This window comes from Cetorhinus maximus, chromosome 25 (genome assembly GCF_964194155.1).
Source record: "Cetorhinus maximus chromosome 25, sCetMax3.hap1.1, whole genome shotgun sequence".
NCBI lineage: Eukaryota > Metazoa > Chordata > Chondrichthyes > Lamniformes > Cetorhinidae > Cetorhinus > Cetorhinus maximus.
Genome location: NC_135903.1, coordinates 22,674,304 through 22,694,549, shown reverse-complemented (window position 1 = coordinate 22,694,549; position 20,246 = coordinate 22,674,304). Strand labels below are relative to the sequence as shown.

Below are 20,246 nucleotides of genomic sequence, written 5' to 3'. Positions count from 1 at the left end.
GGGGAAAAAAGGTATGTTAGAGTTTCTGTGGATAGCTGTTGAGCTAGAAATGACTGGAGATAGCTGAATCTGTTGAGCTATAGCTGGAGCTCTGGGCTGGGAGAGAATGCAGCTTGAATCACTGATCCAGTCAAGCCAGAAAAGTCCTGGGCTGCAGCAATTTGTTTTATTCTGAAGTGGATTTCACTGCAGAGTGGAGGAGAGTAACGATCATACGGTACACCTTTATTGAATCTACAGCAATTTGCTTTGTGTTTATTATTACTGGATTTTATAGTAGACATCTATAAGGGAGTGTTGCCTGAAAGGTGTTTACTTGTGGATTTGACCAAGTAGAGAGTTTTGGGGGAATGTTTTTTAAGACTAACCTTAATTGTGTCACTGTAATCTTGTGTGCTTAAGTTTTATTTTAGTTTTGTTAATAAAACTTTTACTTTTAATATTTAAAATCCCAAAAGTGTTACTGGATCACTTACTGCAGAGCTTGTCATGTCTTCTTCTCGTTTCCAGAACATAAAAGAAAAGGTTTTGGTCCATAAACCAAGTTTCCCTCTGGGATTTGGTTTGAGCAGCAATTAACACCGGCTGTGGTCATAACAGTCAGGTATAAAGATAATCAAAATTGCTAATAGAATGTTACCCTTTAGATATAGAGGTATATAAAGGGGAGGGTATTTTGTAACGTTACAAACTACCTTGGAATATTCACTAAGGAGTGTTGAAGGTTATGAGGTGATTTGATTGAGCATTTTAGGATTTTGAAAGGATTTGGTTCAATAGATGAAGAGAAACTCTTTCCACTAGTGGAGAGCCTAGAATAAGAGCATATAATCTTAGAATCAGAGTTAGGCTATTCAGAAAAGATGTTAAGAAATATGTCTTCACATAAGGAGTGCAGTACATGTTAAGCTTAATTAATTTTGAATCTGAGATCGAATAGTTTTTTGCTAACCAAGGGCATAGAGCCAAGGTGTGTGGATGAAGTTAGGATCAATCATAACCTTTTTGAATGGTGAAACAGATTCAAGGGGCTGAATGACCTACTGCTATCAGAAATACAACCACTTCTAACAAACTTAAAAACACAGACTGTACTAGACTTTCATGTGATTTCATATATTAAGATGTATTGAGCTTGCTAAAAAGCTTTAAGTCTTAACTGAATTATGTAGATTTTATTTTAACAGATTTGATTTGATTTGATTTTTAGACTTAAATATTTTAATTACTTTTTTTTAAAAAGACTATAATCTCCCTATTCAATTTTGCCATGTCAACTATCATGATGTAACTGCAGTTTCTGGTCACTAGGTGACACTTTGGAGTGAGTTTTTAAGTCTCTTTCAACTCTATCTCAGTCTTGTATAAAGAGAAAACCATCAATTGAATGTGGGCAAAATCAAAGGCAATTTATTAGTAAAAATAAAAATCCTGTGAAAGGATAAAGAAATAGTCACAGTTCAGAAATTCATGCCCATCTATGGAACATCATTCAACAAAAGGGCATGTTTGAATGCATGAATTCATAGTTACATGTTATTTACCGCACAGAAACAGGCCATTCGGTCTAACAGGACCATTCTGGGGTTTATGCCTCTCATGATCTTCCTCCCACCCTTTTTCATCCACCCCCATCAACATATCCCTCTATTCCTTTCCCCCACAGTGTGTTTATCCAGCTTTCCCTTACATGCATTGATGTTATTCAGTTGTTCACAATTACTCATTGTGGTAGTGAGTTCCACAATTGAATCACTCTCTGGGTGGAGAAGTTTCTCCTAAATTCCCTAATAGATTTATTAGTGGCGATTTATATTTATGACCCTTCATTCTGGTCTCCTCCCACAAGTGAAAACACATTCTGGACATCTACCCTATCAAGTCATTTTATAATCTTAAAGACTTCTATCAGATCAATCTCCCTTTTCAGAGAAAAGATCCCAGCCTGTTCAATCTTCCCTCAGATCTGATACCATTCTAGCAAATGCTCCCTGCACCTTCATGTCCCACTCCTGGAAAACCAAGAACTGTGATTGTACTGGAAAGAGTTGCAATCTGTGACTGTTGATAACTCGAAAGAGTTTCCATAGTGCCTCTATATTATTTTTATAATATGGAGACCAATGCTGTTCACATTAGAACAATTGTGGTCTGACAAAGGGTCTATGCACGTTTAACATAATTTTTCTGATTTTCAATTCTTTCCCCTTTAGAAATAAACCCAGTGTTTTTTTTTTTGTTTGCCCTCGTTAACTAGCGTGTCTACTATTAGTGATTTGTGTATCTGTACCCCCGGGTCCCACTGTTCCTCCGCCCGATTAAGGAATATATGGCACCTTTGTTCTTTGCCAAAAAAAAACCCCTCTCAATTCCTAGGCCTACGGGTCTAACTGTAAGACCCTTGGTTTTTCATTTCTGAGACATTAGTCTATAACAGGGAATCCCAGATGGTCCAACCTATTTCTCAAAGTGCTTGTAAGCATACGGTTCTAAACCATAACAGATTAAAAACATTTCGCTGTAAATATACAATTATATTTAAGTTAGAAACAGGAACTGCATCATTTCATGTCTACTTCGTCCTCTAACCCCCCTTCCTTTAGTCATAAAAATAGCAAAAAGATAAGGAGTACATGACTCAAAAAACATTTGTCAAACTTCTGTTTGCTCGTGTAAATGTGATAAAAGATTAAACAAATAAATCCTGAGTTGGTCTGTAATTTCCTGTGTGTTCCAGTCCCTGGATGCGGAAACGTTCCAAGTTGTGCCCTCTTTAAGTTTGGACAAGTTGGAAGTGACCACGGCCCAAATGTGTAAACGAAAGGGAAGCGTGTCAACATTCATCAGTCACTGATGTAAGGAAAGTGGGTGAAGAGTGGGGAGGGGTTCCTTCAAGAAATGTGTGTAATTGTGGCCGGAGATCGTGAATTAAACTCGGGAGAGAAAACAATGGACAAGCGGTCCCGGGGACTGCTGTCCTATGAATCTTCACTTGGAGAAGACAGGTCACTGTCTGAATAGCCCATTGTTAAAAGGTGAGTATTGACAGAACCGTTCAGATTAATGTAGGAAACAAGTTAGCTGGAGAAAATTAAACTTCTTTCACTTCCAAGAGAACAAATTCGTATTTACTGAAAAATGACGTGGTTTTTTTTTTTAAATAACGAGACAATTTGAAAGGAGATAATGATATTCCATTTCTAGTCTGTTCCAGTGTAAGGTGTTTATCTGGACCACATTTTCTAGCCTATTTCTCATTGTTAACGCTTAACAGCTGTTGTTTGGGTTTTTCGATCACTATTTCTATTTATTCTGACCCATGTCTGCCAATCCCCCTCTATGTCATATAATCTGGAAATATACTGACTGGCGGTTTGTTCCCTGCGGTCTTGTGTGGGAAGAAGTTTCAGCCGTTAAATAAAACGACACTTCAGTCAATATTCACCTTTTAACAATGGGCTATTCAGGCACTTTTGTTCTGGGTCTATTGGTTGTTAATGGACCAGGACGGGCGAAAGGGAAGTGATCAGTGGGGTGTTCGGCAGCTGAAGGAAATCCTATTTACAAGCACAACGGAATTAATTTGGAGGGAGGAGAGAAGAGAGAATTCATGTCTGGAGCTAAAATTATTTTTAATGGGTTGCTCTTCAATGGAAATGAATATACCCTACTTCATTCAGCGAGGACATAAAGCGCGACCCCCACCCCCCTCCCACTCCCACTCAGCCCCTCGCCCACTGTCATGGTTCTGTATCCACTGCAAAATCGCGTGTTAAAATTGACAAACAGAAAGGCTGAATGTTGGAAATCTGAAAATTCGCAGAAGATAAGGCCACATCTGAAAGGGAAAGGAAACACTTGCATTCAAATAGCACCTTCCACTTCCTCAGGCATCCCAGATCATTTCACAACAGCAAGGGTTCTCCTCAGCTACTGTCTCCCTCTCTTTCAAATAAGCGCAAAAAATCTAGGCTGGCACTCGGGTGCAGGACCGAGGGAACTTTGGAGGAGCTATTTTTCAGATAAGACGCTCAGTCCAGGCCCTGCCTGCCCTCTCGGGTGGACTCATTTCAACCAGGGGAATTCTTCCAGGGGCCTCGCCAATATTTATCCCTCAGACAACAGCTAAAAACTAGATTCTCTGGTCACTGTCACATTGCTGTTTGTGGTACTTTGCTCTGCACAAAAGAGTAATGCAGGGAAAAAAGTACCTAATTGGTTGTAAAGCACATTGGGACTTCCTGGGATCAAGAAAGGCACTACATAAATGTATGTACTACATATAGGTTGTGTGCCCAAATAATGGCTGCTCACGTTTTTTTAATCACAGACGTGATTTAAAAAATGTTTCTTAATAAAAATAGTGTTTGACATTGGGAACGTTCTGTTGAAAATTGCAGGTTAATCATTTATTAATATATGTCTTTGTCTACTGATTCAAGGTGTTTTCAGGGGGAAGGCAGGAAGAGTTAATTAGCAAGGAACTAAAAATTGAAAGAATTTAAGAGATGGAGAGTGGAACACTTCTCACTCTTCTCCAATCAACAAGGACACTTCTCATTTTCACATTAATTTTCTCACAAAAGTAAAAGAACAGCAGGAATAGCACCGGAAACAAAAGAGAAGATTGCCAAGGAATAAGGAAGCTAGAAGCTGTTCGAAGAAGATCAGGTAAACAAATGAGATGAGGAGATTGGTCTGTTGCAGGTCAGGAAGAAGTCAAAGACAAAGGAATCGGAAAGATCAGGCAACAGAGAGTCTTCTGAGGTCAGTGAAATGGTCAAAACATGAACAACTTATAGTTATATAGCACCTTTATCATAATGTAACATCCCAAGGTGCTTCACAGGAGCATTATAAAACAAAGCATGACACCGAGACACATAAAGAGATATTAGATCAGATGACCAAAAGCTTGGTCAAAAAGGTAGGTTTCAAGGAATGACTTGAAGGAGGCAGAGAGGTGTTTTTGAGGTTAATCCAGAGCCTAGGGCCTAAAGGCACAGCCACCAATAGTGCAATTATTAAAATTGGGACGCAGGAGCGGCCACAATTAAAGGAGCACCAATCAGGATGGTGGGGTTGGAGGAAACCACAGAGACCGGGAGGGCAAGGCCATGAAGGGATTGAAAACAGTGATGAAAATTTTAAAAACAAGACGTTGCCTGACTGGGAGCCAATGTACGTCAGCGTGCACGAGGTGGTGACAGGGGAATGGGACTTTCTGTGAGCTAAGAGACAGGCAGCAGGATGACCTCAAGTTTACGGAAAGTAGAATGTGAGAGACCAACCAGGAGTCTGGAGGTAGCAAAGGGATGAATGAGGGTTTCAGCAGATGAGCGCAAACAGTGGTAATGTTGAGCGATCTTATGGAGGTAGAAATAAGCAGTCTTAGTGATAGCACAAATATGAGGTCAGAAGCTCATCTCAGGTTCAAATGTGACAACAAGATTGTGAACAGATGGGCTTAATCTCAGACTGTTGCCAGGGAGAGGGATGGAGTCAGTAGCTAGTGAACAGAGTCTGGAGCAGGGATGGAAAACAATGGCTTCAGCCTTCCCAATATTTAATTGGAGGAAATTTCTGCTCATCCAGTACTGGGTGTTAATAAGCAGTCTGATAATTTAACAACAGTGGAGGAGTCAAAAGAGGTGTTGGTGAGGTAGACTGAGTGTGCTCAGCATGTGCTTTTGGATGATGTCACTGAGGGGCAGCATGTAAATGAGATATAGGAGGAGGGACAAGGATGGGTAACCAGGAATAAATTGGATGGCATAAAAATGGCCAGAAATATTTAGAAATGAATGCTGCAAATGCAAATGGTATTATTTGATAATGAGCAGATTGTAAGATTCCGATGTTTGGAAAGCTGCATCTTGGAAAGTTATTGAGCTTGGCTTACCTCCACCATTGTACTTCTGTCTGCCCCCAAGAAAACAACAACTTGCAATATCTAGCATCTTTAACATAATAAAATGTCCAGAAGTTCTTTACAGGAGCATTATCAAACAAAATTTAACACCAAGTTACATAAAAGCTTGCTCAAAGAGACAGGTTTTGAGGAATGTCCTAAAGGAGACCAGAGAGATTTAGGGAGGCAATTTGAGACATTAAGTGCCATTCAGGAAAGAGGAAAAAGGCATGTGGGCGCCATTCTAATCTCCAAAGGACCAGCGTTTGATGAAATATTTGGTATATGTTGACCACACACCTCCTGTTCTACAGGAACAAACAGCATAAAACAAAATATTGACATAAGTAAGTGTGGGGCTACAGCTCATGGTGGAAAAAATAAGCTACGACATATTTATAGCACAGGAACAGGCCATTCAGCTCAACACGTTCATGCGGGTGTTTTTGCTTCACATGAGCTTCTTCTCACCTTTCTTCATATACCCCCATCAATACATCCTTCAATTCGTTTCTCCCTTATTTCTTGGCTTCCTCATAAATGCGTCTATGCGATTCACCTCAACTACTCCTTGTGGCAGTAAGGTCCACATTTTAACCATTTAACTTTAGTAAATTCCCAATCTGTGAGTGAGCTGACTAAGCAGCAGTAGAAGCTCTAGAACTGGCTTCACTGCCCCTACAATAGGGAGGAGCAAAGAATCTGCTAAGGTGTCCCCTCCTGACTGCCATTCAGTGCTCCCCCTGCTGTAAAGTGCGTAGGCCCCTCGTAGGAACAGGATCAGCTTTTTTGTGTACTCTCTGAGGTCAATTAGCCTTCGCATGGGGCATGACCGGCAGCACAACTCTCAGCTTGGTGGGACATTTAATGATTTTAAGCTATAATTCTTTACTTGGTATGGAGATACCTAATGATTCAACTCAGCTAGGCAACACACTAATGGAAAAATTCTACACCTGCTCTTAATACAAAATAGTTTGTTATACATATTAAGACAAAGCTAATTGCACAACTTAGGAGTCAAGTCAGCGACCTGACCCCTGACCATATCAAGGCAAAAGGTGTGCAACTATTTCCAGGAAGTGGTATCACTTAGGCTTTGCATTGGTTACAGCATAGCCTCATCCTAGTGTGATGGTGGTCCATTACACTTAAATTTAAATGTTTCTAAAAAAAATAATAAATTTAAATGTTTCTAATGTTGGTAGTGACCTAGTGCTGCCATTGATACTGTCCTAACGTTGAAAGGCAATTAAAAACAAAAAAGAAGGGTCATGTGGACTCGAAACGTCGACTCTTTTCTTCTCCACCGATGCTGCCAGACCTGCTGAGTTTTTCCAGGTAATTCTGTTTTTGTTTTGAAAGGCAATTGGTGTTGTGCAAATAAACATGTGCAGAACTCTTTTGTTACTGGCCAGACTCCAATGTGGAACCTTCAGCTTAATTGGCCTGCTGACTATGCATTGCTCGGTACAGGTGCCAGTTTGACATGGGTAAATGTCACAAGACCTTATATTCAAGGGAAATTAGATTTAGTCTGGTTGAAAGTACAGGATGTCATTTTATGCCTATCTCCCTTGCCCGCCCCCACAATTATGAGCCGAATTGAATTACAGCAATTAAAAAGCAAACACTTAAGCTTGCAATTGTGTCATTGAGCAGGTCATTTCAACTATGAGAAGGCGAAGTAAATATCTCAGTCAGGGTTACTGTGGCAGAATTCATCGTATTTCTCAAATTGTGTGGTGATTTGTTTTTGCCTTTCTCAGAACACGATGGCAGTTCCAAGGTCTGTGGGCTCCTTTATCAACTTTACCATTGGGATTGTGATAGGAGTTTTCATCTGTTCTTATTTTGTTAACAAGGCCACATTACACATTCAACGTATCAAGCAGACGAATCAAAACCGCCACAACTTCGATCATTACAGTCCCCTTGTGAAAGGAATGATAAATTGTAGTTCAAGTAAGTAACTAATACTTTCCTTGTGACTGAAATTGATAAGTGGCATCACTTTCGCTATTCATTTCAGCTTCTCTAGCACACAAAGCTGCTGCAGTTCTAATTTCATTTAATCTTTTTTTTTATGTTTTGAGGATTTATTTCATTCTTCCATAGCCTGTGCTTCCCTTCTCACACTTACATTGTCCTCCTTACCCGGGATCGTGTGGCACACTACCTTGGCACTGTGGGATCTGCAGGTGCCTTTTCTGGTCGAATCCATAAGAGGCTGGTTGTTCATCGGATACCTTCGCTCCCTCCCTTGGCCAGCACCCCTGCAGCACTTGATGACTCAGCTAAGAGCGCTAACTCTATACAAAAACAATCCATGTGCTTATTGTTGTAGTTCCAGTTGAGGAATTACTAAATACTGCACTAGTACAGTGCAAAGTATTTATATTTGGATAATCCCGAGTCACTCTTGGGCCCCAGGCAGCTTCACTCAATTTCTGTCAGAAACAAAGGATAAAGCAGCTCAACGGTAAAGATCTATCATAATTCTAGAATTAACTGATGATATATTTACATACACAGAGCTCGAATTCACAATCCAATGCACTGACTAAAGTGTGCCATTGAAGTTTAAAATAAAGAGCTTCCTAGGCAGTTGATTTTTAATTGGACCATTTGGTATGGTACAATGGTGTATAGACCAAGAAGGTTAAAGGTTCAATCCATGACCTCTCCAAAATTGTCTATTCACAGCCAAGTGAGCAGACAAGTACTGCAGTTAACTTTTTGAATTCTAGACCCGTGAGAGGAACAATCGGCCAGGGTTTCTGCTCCTAATCGCTGGCAGGGGTCAGCTATTGTAAAGTGCTCAGGTTCAATGAGAACAGCATTGGATCTGGTTGCGATGCACCCACAGATGAATAGCCTGCTGACCTTCATTGCCTCGGCTTCGAAATGAAGGGTGGCCGTTTTAAGCACTGTGCTGCAAAAATCCACAAAGGCCTATCCAACAAGGCAACAAGGGAGGAAAAAATACCTCAAGAAAGACAGGTAAATAGGATTTAAAGGGCTATTGATATTGTGAGCTCAATATGCAATTTGCATTTTGAATGCAGCGAGTAATTATCACAAACACCAGAACCTTTGACTAGCAATGCTCTTTGTTGTTGATATTTGATGTGTATGACTGGATCCAGGCTGGTACTGCAGTCATGTCAAATACTGATCATTCTTATGTTTAAAATGGACTCACACCATAACACAAAAAGCTTTGTTCAGTTGCATTGTGGTGATGGTGTTGCAATCTGTTTTTATCATTGACAGAAAGGGATCACTCTGTAGCGGATGAGTTGTACAAGAAAGTGCGCATCCTTTGCTGGGTGATGACTGCGCCCAAGAACTTGGATACCAAAGCCAGACACGTCAAAGCCACCTGGGGCAAGCGCTGTAACGTTTTGCTGTTCATGAGCTCAGAAAGCAATCCGGATTTCCCCACCATTGGCCTGGAAACGAAAGAGGGCAGAAAGCAGCTATACTGGAAAACCATTAAAGCCTTCCATTACGTGCACAAACACCACATCAACGAGGCTGACTGGTTTCTGAAGGCCGATGATGACACCTATGTTGTCACCGACAATCTCAGGTTGCTGCTTTCAAAGTACAACCCCGATGAGCCTGTGTATATGGGCAGACGTTTTAAAATGTTCCTCAAACAGGGTTACATGAGCGGAGGAGCTGGCTATGTTTTGAGCAAAGAAGCTCTGAAAAGGTATGTGGCAGCCTTCAGAGATAAGACCTGCAATCATACTTCCCATGTTGAGGATCGAGCACTTGGCAGATGCATGGAAATACTTGGGATTACACCTGGAGATTCCAGAGATGATCACTTAAGAGAGACATTTTTACCTCTTTCACTGCTGAGTCATTTGATAAAACGGCATCCAGACAGCAGCTTTTGGTACTGGAAATTCACCTACTACAAAGCTACACACGTAAGTTTATTACTAATTATATGCAGTGTATAATCAACAGCAACAGCAAAGCATCAGGCCAAATGAGTATAGGGGGCATCACAGCCCTATATTCGCCCAAAGTTCAGAAGAAGTCACTGTGCAACAATCAGCAGCTTGGGCATTGAATGAATTTTCCCTCCCAACCCAGAGACTCTACAGTCATTTATTTCACCCGTGCCACTGCCCTGGTTGAGATCCAATGAACTGAGTTCAAAATTGAGGTTGTATATGAGGCCTTCCTCCATTCAGAGATAAATATCCTGGCTTAGGGATGGGAGCTACATTGGTAGAACAAAGGAGGCATCCAGCAAAACTTTGGTTGGAATCCAGTTTTGCAGAGCCTTCTGCAAAGTCCTGCCAGAAATGGGCACTACTGTCCTGACCTGACAGGGAAGGCTGACACCAACCATTCCCCTGCAAAAATGTATCCCAGATAATTTTTAAATGTTGGGGTTGCCCTGTGGCAAATTTGGATCATGGGCCCTCAAGCCTTCATTTTCACTTTGTCCGACTGGCTTGGCAGGGCGCTGTAGTGAAAATCCTCCTCTTGCTGCCAACCCATTTACACCAGACCAGGATGGGTGCCTGCCCAAAATATTTCAATTGGCCTGACCCTGGGGTTTTGAACTGGGTCAGGGATGCGGGCAGTGGGAAATTCTACTCCACCCCAGGCTTGTACCACTCCCCAGGAATTTCAGGCCTGCCTATCCTCTGAGCCATCAAGGTAGCTGGCTTGACCTTGTTTATGGAAAATGCTACATTCCTTGTGGGAAGTAGTGAGCGATGAGATTAGTGTGACTTTGAGAGCCTAACCTTGCTGCAGAATCCAAAGAGAGAGTGAAGAAGAATTTCAAATGAATTTACTGTTATCCTTATGCTTTTGAATTATTAGCCAATAGAAGGCTTAAAACTAACTGGCACTGCGATTGTACATGAGCACATGATTCTACTGCCTGAACATGGCTTATAGAGTACGAAAACAAAAAGTGCTAGAAAAACTCAGCAGGTCTGACAGCATCTGTGGAGAAAGAGACAGAGGTAATGTTTCGAATCCGTATGACTCTTCTTCAGATCGAGCTTCAGAGCTTATAGAGTGTATTTTTGGGCAGGAACAGAGTGTACAGTTGTAAATGGAGACCTGAGGGTTTATCAGCTGTACCTGTCAGAGTCAAAGAATAGATGTTTTTAGTGACACTGTGAGGGGAGAAAATCTATCTTTCTCTACATGATGATTGTTGGATTTTACTGCCAAACAGAGCTGTCCTATATTTAGACGTTAACAAAGTGGATTTCAGTCATAGCTGTTCATTTATCCATTCAGCTCATTAAAAAAAATCATTATAGTGAAACCTTCTAATACCTTAACAGCCTTCACCAGCCTAGCTTCTTAAAAGAATCCATTTATGAAAACAATTCTCCTTCAGTTTTTCTGTCCTTTTTTCATGCTAATGTTGGATGTTGATGATGGGCTCACTGACGCAGAATGAGCTTGCGATTCCAACTCTTATGCTTCTCTCAATTAACCACAAGGGTTGAGGGGGAGCTTTGTTTTGTGGAAATCAGCTAAAATGCCATCGAGTGTTTCAAACTGATTTATTACAGACTCTGAGTTCATGATCCAGCAGGGTGAATAATTATTGCCTAAATACCTAGTGGGGCTTGGTATGATGTCTTATCTGAAACACGACATGTCTGAAAATGCAGCATTTGTTTTTGAACAGTGTATTCATTATTTAAAGGGAAGAACCTGAGGCTCACCTGGATATACTGGAAGCTTGATTAGATAATTTAAATCGACCAATCAGAAGCTTTAAGCTTCAACTGGGGACTTTTTTTTGATGGACGACTTTTTAATACCTGGTTGAAATAAACATGTTCAAGTTCACTTTAAAGTAACACAGCAGCAAATTGATGAAAATACCCTAAGCGCTGAAGCAAAGCAAAAGACTTAGATTTATGTAGCAGCTTTCATAACCTCATGATAACCCAAAGCACTTTATAGCCAATTAAGTACTTTCAAAATGTAGTCACTGTTATCAGCAACGAAATGCAACAACCAATTTGTGCTCAGAAACATCCCACAAAAATAGCAATAAATGAATGACCAGATAATTAATTTTGGTGATGTTGGTTGAAGGATAAATATGGGCCAGGACACCAAGGAGAAATCCAATATTTCCAATAGCGCCAGTTGATTATGTCCATCTGAGAAGGTAGACGGGATCTTAATTTAATGTTGCATCTGAAAGATAGCACCTCCAACAGTGCAGCATTCCCTCAGTACTGCATTGGAGTGCCAGCTTCGATTACGTGTTCGAATCTCTAGAGTGGAATTTGAATCCACTCTTCTGACAAAGAAGCAAAAGAGCTACATTGAGCCAGGGTTAACCTGCGATTGCCCCTTGGAAAATTTCTCCCACCCTGTCAGACTAGGGGCGATCTCGATTATCCTCTCTGGAATTGGGAGCATCACTCCATTATGAAAAATAATAATGGGTCCATTGCAACTGAATGAAGCAACTACTGAACAAATGCACACAATAATTGCAGAAAAATTGGAAAAACATTACGATGAAACAGCCAGAATCAATGTTAGTAATTGCCAGTAAGTAACAAAATCAAACCCTGTAACAGCTTGAGTCGAGAGTGGAGAGTCACCCTTTCAGATCCGATCAATCAAATTGGATGGTTAGAACTTTCATTCTGAATATTTGACTGGATAGTTTGGGCTTGAATATTCAGTCCAATTACACACATACTGTCAGATGAATTGAAGGTGAAACTCTCTGCCAAATTGAAAGGGAAGCGATATTTCAGGCCAATTAAAGAGTCATGCTTTCCATTAATAGCTGTGTTAAGCTTGGTTGCTGGCTGCATGGCTCTAATGTGTGTTTTTGGTTTGTCTTGAGAAAAAGGATGAGAATCTCTCCTAACAGCTCATTATCCTAGCCAATGGCTGAGCATACAAATTTAAAAATTCCAGGTTCAGCTCATTTGAGTCACCTGATCTTAGCCAGGATGGTGGTCAGGGTGTTACCATTGGCCTCAGTACCTCTGGATAAGGGAAGAGAAATTTGGCAAAGGTTCTCTCTCCTAAGATAGACTGTCTCCTGATCACTACCCTGTGACCTCTGTATATGTGCGTGTGGACACTGGGTGGGGAGAGGATGGGCTCAACTGTAATGCACTCACAATCGAATAAACTGTAGACACTCACTGTCAAAACTCACACATAATGGCAGTTTACTCTTGTCATGGAGAGTATGGGCACTGCCGAAACTGGATTCCAGCAGGAGAGAGGAGAGAGAAGAGGGGAAGAAGGGAGGGAAGAGGAGAAGAGGGAGAGGAGAAGTTGGTGAACAAAAGAGACAAAATTAATTTATAAAACACAATGGTGTCCAAAAACAAATCAAGTTTATTATCCTGTGATAAAGCTAAATTAACAAACTAATATCCTATAGGCAAGTGCCATGTCTAATTTTTAAAATGATAATAAACTCCATTTCCCTCTTGAAGTCCAACACAATTCCAAAAAACATGATAACATGATGGGTGGCAACAAGCCTCTAATTTCCCCATGGAGAAGTTTTATTGCTGATCAGGACCAACGAAAATATTTCATTTGAAACAAATCAACTCGTGCCCTTTTTATCAGAACCTTGTCTTACCTAGTGCAAGTTTACCTGTCACAGCCAGTAACACATTTACAGCTTATGACTGTCACCCTTGTTCAGTAGGTGTTTGTTGTGTGTCTTGTAATCTGATGAGTTTTTATATCCTTTGCCTCCCGGACTCAATTAACGACAGATGGCAGGCGAGGTGTTGTCAGCGAGACAGATGTCAAATATTGTACCAAACACATGGATTTGTGAGTAATGCTTTGGGCTAGCTGTGAGATATTTTTATGACCCTGAAATGAGAATGCCACATAACCCTTGAGCAGATGTAATTGGCAATTCTTATCATCTTTCTTTTAAACATTTCCAGGTGAGATCGTACGTCAATAATCAAAAACTTTGACACGCAGGACAGGTGTAGCAGTTTGTAACTGACCCATTCAGACCAAAAGGTCCAAAGTTCGATTGCTGGGCTGTGCTGAATGAGCTGCTCTCAACCAGGATGAGACAGTTGGCATACAGAACAAAAACTTTCCATTGATTGCCGTTGAGAAGTGTACCGCCTTTTCTTTGCCTGATGGTATAATGGCTACTGAGATTAGTGCATAACCCATACACATTCAAGAACACAAAAAATAGGAGTAGGAGTAAACCAAACAGCCCATCGAGCCTGCTGTGCAATTTAATCACAGCTGATCCCAGGCTTCAACTCCACTTTCCTGTCTGCTCCCCATATCCCTTGATTCTTTGAGAGATCTAAAATTAGTCTATCCCAGCCTTAAATGTATTCAACAATGGAGCATCCCTACCCTCTAGGGTAGAGAATTCCAAAGATTCACAACATTTGAGTGAAGTAATTTCTCCTCATGTCAGTCCTAAATGATCAGCCCCTTTTCCTGAGACTGTGCCCCCATGTTTTAGATTCCCCGGTAAGTGGAAACAATCTCTCAGTGTGAACCCTGTCAAGCCCCTTCAGAAACTTGCTTGTTTCAATGAGATCACCTATTATTCTTTTAAACTCCAGAGAATATGGACCCAGTTTATTCAGCCGCTTATCATAGGACAACACTCTCATCACAGGGACCAGCCTAGTGAACCTTCGCTGTACTACCTCCAGTGCAAGTGTATCCTTCCTGAAATATGGCAACCAAAACTGCACACGATATTTTAAATGTGGTCCAGATTTGGAAAGTCCCAGGTTCAATCCCTGGAGTTATCTAATCTCAGACTGGTTAGTGACAGTAGGATACAATATTTGGACTCAACGAAATGGATTTTCAACTTGCTGCTCAGGCATAAAACTGGCATTGCAGATCGGCTGCCCATCATAGAAATAATCCCATTTTTATTTCCAGTGAAAGAGTAGGGAATTCCCCTGGTACCCTGTCTGGCATTCATCCTTTGGGATGGGAACAGTGCTGGCAAAGCTGAATTTGTTGTTCATCTTGAATTGTTCCACCAAAACCATTTGGAAGAAAACAGATCAGTTGGTTATTCATCAAATAGATTCATTGTACATGAAGCTTTAAGATTTTTTCAGAGATAGGATGAGGTGACCATTAGACCATAAGACGTTGGAGCAGAAGTAGGCCATTCAGCCCATCAAGTCTGCTCTGCCATTTAATGAGATCATGGCTGATCTGATAATCCTCAACTCCACATTACTGCCTTTTCCCCATAACCCTAGATTCCCTTGCTGATTAAAAACCTGTCTATACTTAATGACCCAACTTCCACAGCCCTCTGTGGTAAAGAATTCCACAGATTAACTATATAAATTCGAATCTTTTTTCTCATTGCTAGGATTCACTGACACATCGAGGTATTTAACAACTATGTCAAGATTCTTTTCCTCTGGAACATATTAATAAAGCCAATGCCACATAAGCACATTGGCAATTATATAATGATAGACATACTGTTATGAATATGTAATTTCATGATTCATATGTATAACTTATAGTTTGAGGATTCAAATTTTTAAATGCAAGATAAATGAAAACTCCTGGAGAGAAGTTGATAAACAAGCCTAAAGTAATGGCAATTCAAAGGGTCGCCTGTGCTTATTGAATAAGATCCGAGTTGGAAGTGGAAAAGCATTAAACAATTGGTGGCCTGTTTCCGAGTTTCTTGGTGGAGATGTGACAGTGGTCTTCATAAGGGATTTAAACCATTAATATAGTTTTCCAGATCAAAGGACGGGTTTGAGAATTGGAGGGAGGGGTTTCGAATCGCTATCTGGAACATCCCAGGTGTGCCACGTTGCTATGGAAATAGGCTATGCAGGGAGGTGCCCTGCTGTTTTGAATTTATCTCTGCGATTCTTTTTCACAGAAACAAATAATTGAAGCTGAAAGAGAGAAAGTTGCCAACAGCTGGGGTCCGGAAGGTCCTGTGGACCTGGAGTGGTAGGCTATCAGAAATCCGGTAGTTCTGAATTGGAGTCACTAAGCAAAAATGCAGTGAGGCCCGTGCTTGTGGTGGGGCACCCACAATTGTCACTTAGCTGAATGCTAGTAGAAGGACCCCAAGAAATCTCACACCTCAGAGAATAGCCGGAACACTGAGGAGAATCAAAGTGAAATCCTGAATGTATAGCACACCTTGGTTTAGTCCCAGGAGGAATGATGGAACCCTCAAGATCCTGTAAAATATAGGAGAACTCTTGGGCGGGAATAAAAGTATAACAAGGAGTTCGGTGAGATTTTTAGTTGTAGAGTATAATTCTTTACAAAATATAGTGTTAAATTGGTAGTACTAGCTTTATTTAACTCCTGTACAGTGAAGGTGTTTAAAACATAAAATCTGGTGTAATTCTTTCAATGAATAACTGGGAGTTTAAATTTAATTTTAAAAGTTATTGTTCTCCACCAAGATCATAACAACCTATAAACTAGGCTTGGAGGACTCATGCCTTCCATTCCTCGGTGTCGTCCTTTTAATGGTCAATAGATGTGAAGCATGAAACTAAAGTAAAACTGTTTTTGAACCAGCTTAAGTACAATTAGGTTATTAAAAATAATTCCACTTTGCTGAAAAGAGAGATATGCTGCCAAAGCTTTTCGCCTTACACTAATCGGGACAAATGTAAGAATGCCAAATTTCAAATGATCACAACAATTTATACTATAGGAGAAAAATGTGCTCATTGGTTGGCAAATCGATTCTGATTTGCAGAGGTGTTGCCATGGAGAATGCAACAGGGAACTATAGACCCCCCAAGCTCCCAGGTAATTCAAAAAAGTTGCAAGGCTTGAACATATTCTTTTATTTACAGAGAATGGGTCCCTGCTTATGAATGTATGTTGCTTCTAGCAAGCATAAATGAGCCATGTTATGAGCTCAAACCTATAGTTAGAACTTATAATTCCCCATGTAGTATATTATAAATTATTGTGATTGTTCATAAATGGCAAGGTGGGCATCCCACCAGTACATTTGCTCCTTTTCCTCTTCCTCCTAACTTCCACCTCCAGAAAAGGTGGCTTTTTGACTAGAGTTCAGAATAATATTTCATAGTCCAACAAATTTCTTAAATTCTATAGGTCTGACAGCTTTCTTCAGAAGAAGGATCAAAGGGACTTGAAATGTTAACTTTGTTTTTCTCTCTCCACAGATGCTGTCAGACCTGTTGAGTTTTTCCAGCATTTTCTGTTTTTGTTTCAGATTTCCAGTATCCGCAGTATTTTGCTTTGTTCTTAAATTCTAATTTGGACATTAAAAAGACTGTATCTGTGGTAACGTAATAGAAGTGATGTGCATGGTTTAAAAGCTTTGAGAAATGGCTACCATTTCTATATTTTGGTGGTAACCCAATCCTTCTTTTCCCAGGGTCCTGAGTGCTGCTCCGACTTGGCAATTTCCTTTCACTATGTACCCCCTGCATTGATGCACATTCTGGAGTATCACATTTACCACCTTCATGCTGTGGGATACAAATACAGAAAACGTACAGATTTTCCAAGCCCAACCAAAACATGAGAACTGGCCAAGGAAGGGAAGGATAATGGAAAGAGGTAAAATTGGTACAAACCACATAGGAATCAAACTTAAGTTTTATTTTCAACCTTATTGAAGATGTCCAGCAATGCCCAGAGTCCTACATACCATACACACTGAATTTACAATAATAACAACTTGCATTTATAAAGCACCTTTAATGTGGAAAAACATCCCAAGGCACTTCACAGTCATGTTATCACAGAAAGTTTGACACTGAACTGCAGAAGACAATATTGGGGCAGGTGGTCAAAATTTGGACAAAGTGATATGTTTTAAGGAGTGGCTGAAAGAAGGACAGTGAGGTCTAGGGAGGGAATTCTAGAATACAGGGCCCAAGTATCTGAAGACACGGCCACCAACGGTGGTGCGATTAAAATCGGGGATGCACAAGAGGCAGATGAATTCCATTTTCTATTGTCACAATGAATCATTACGATGGTTGATTTTCAATTGGTACAACTCTAAACAAGGTGCCTTACTAGGTATTGCTCAGAAAGTGTATCAGCATACAAAATCAAAACACCGCCCTTATTGAGGGCGTGTTCCCTGTGGAACAGAGTCAAGATCTGTTTAGTGCTGGAAATTTCAATCCCATTGTTGGCAACCACCTGCTCACCCAAATACGAAGTATCTAGGAGCTCCACCAGTGAAGAAATTCAAACAAGTTCATAATTTTACATAGAACGGCGTGTGTCGTAGAGGTAACAAAATGTGACAGATTATTTCACTTGCTGTATACAAATAAAAATATTCTTTGTGATAATGTTGTTCTTTATTTTTGGTACCTCAGACTGCCTTTCGGAAGTTAAGACAGAGGGTTGCTAGGAATGTTTGCAGGTTTCTTGAAATGGGTCAATATTAGTAGGGGGTCATACGGAGTGGGTCAATATTTGTAAGGATCTTTTGTGGTGGGTCAATATTTGCAGGAGGTCTCTTGGACCAAGTCAATAATGGCAGGGAGTCACACATAATGGGTTAGTGTTTGCAAGGGGTCTATTGGAGTGGGTCAGTGTTTGGCAGGATTTATTAAAAGAGAAATATTTGAACATGTCTGTTTTTAAACTAAAAATAAAAATGGACCCAAAAGAAGGTAGGGAATCATTCACTCTCTGGGTAGCATATTTGTGCATTTATGTGTTTAACAATTATGAAAGGCATTACAGAAGTCTTATTGTGATCTATGCCATGATGTTGGAAAAATGTAATTTAAGATGAATAGTCTGTATGCTCAGAATCTTTGAGTGTGTGTAACACGGCAGAGATAATAATGATTCAGGTGGGTTTGCATAATATCCACCAGTATACCCAATTGAGATCATTCAGGATTTCCCGTCAGTTAAACACTCAATCCTAATGGGCAGACAAATCAGTGAAATGTTCCTGTTGATGTATATAGCCAGACCAGATTGTTGCTAATTAAGTATCTTAGTTAAAAATTATTTGCGTTGCCTTTTTTGACAGCTGAGCCCCTCTTACATCCATCTGTGTCCTGGGTATTGTCCCTTTTCTTTGTAAACAACATCATTACCAGTCTGGGAATGGACTGGAGGTCACAGAATGAGAAGTTTTATGGAATTATTCTTCCATGTATCTGGAAAATCAGATGTTATTTTGCAATGTTTCAGGCTGTACACAATGTTTTAGATTTCTCCCTTCACAACACCATCAAAAGTTTGTCCACTTCCTTCCTGAGGGTTTTGAACTCTTATTGAGGCACAAATCTACAGACACCAGTAACCCTCTGGTAGCCTCACCATCAGCCCAAGTGAGGACCATCTAAAGGCTACTTGGTCATGAAAGGGAGGGGAATCAAAGTAAACCATTGTTTTGACCACTCATCAACACACACGCGCGTACACACACACACACACATATGGACACACAGCCACTCATTCACTTATACACATAGAGTCACATATAGAATTATACAGATACATGGACTTACACACATACACTCATATACACACATGTACACACTTCAGCAGGGGTCTCTGATTGCAATCAGGAGCAAAAATCCTGATTTTTGCTCTCCTCCCTAGCCTGCAAATGCACGCAATTAAATTTAAAGTGTTTATTTTTACAGCAATGCCACAAAGCAACACTGCTTATTTCTGCAGCAGTAATATTTCAGAAATATTCACCCCGCTGGCATTTGGCAGAATATACAGGGAAAAGCATTGCTGTTTCAACCATATTTATTTTGGAACCTTCACTTCCATCATTTTTAATTTGATTCACAAAATGTTCAATTACTGATGCTCAGCACTGCTCGGTCTGTCCCGGCAATCTCTGCCTTGTGACAGAAACTCTTTCACAATTCAACTCCATAAATCTGTCAGAAATGCTTGAAGGTTCCTATCTGTTTATTTGTGGTATGAACACAACTTCCTGCAGACTATAAACAAACTCTGAGACACATTCCGCAACTTGTTCTAAGATGGGACAGCTTTAAAAATAAATCAAGCGAGAGTCCCACTGATGAAAATAAACATTTATAGCAAACTGGCTGTGGTTTGAAATTCTTTAAAGGAATGGCTGAGCGGACTTTACAAATTTGAAGATTAACTTATTGCAATAGAAGGATTCCTTTCAAAAAAAAAAGGTAGGAAGTTCTTTTTGGAAGCATTCACACTGTGGGGTAGAAGTTGGCCATCATCACGCCTGTTTTCCGAATGGAAAATGATGGCAAAAAGGACCAATTTCGGGAGTGTAAGATTCCACCCTCAATGTCCCCGCGTTATTGATGCCACT

At 40.4% G+C, this 20,246-nt stretch overlaps 1 protein-coding gene across 5 annotated transcripts; it reads left to right on the top strand.

Annotated features, from left to right (window-relative positions):
- The first annotated feature begins 2,735 nt into the window (after positions 1-2,735).
- LOC144667962 (glycoprotein-N-acetylgalactosamine 3-beta-galactosyltransferase 1-like) lies at positions 2,736-19,947 on the top strand. Of its 5 annotated transcripts, none has more exons than XM_078529615.1 (5): positions 2,736-2,855; positions 4,443-4,767; positions 7,681-7,876; positions 9,188-9,855; positions 17,325-19,947. In XM_078529615.1, exons 3-5 carry the CDS (start codon positions 7,687-7,689, stop codon positions 17,472-17,474), a joined length of 1,008 nt encoding a protein of 335 aa, XP_078385741.1. In that variant the 5' UTR covers positions 2,736-2,855; positions 4,443-4,767; positions 7,681-7,686; the 3' UTR covers positions 17,475-19,947. The 5 variants fall into 5 exon arrangements, with proteins under 5 accessions (XP_078385741.1, XP_078385744.1, XP_078385743.1 ...); XM_078529618.1 differs by having other exon boundaries at positions 2,742-3,035; positions 4,601-4,767; XM_078529617.1 differs by having other exon boundaries at positions 2,742-3,035; positions 4,598-4,767.
- The last annotated feature ends 299 nt before the right edge of the window (positions 19,948-20,246 follow it).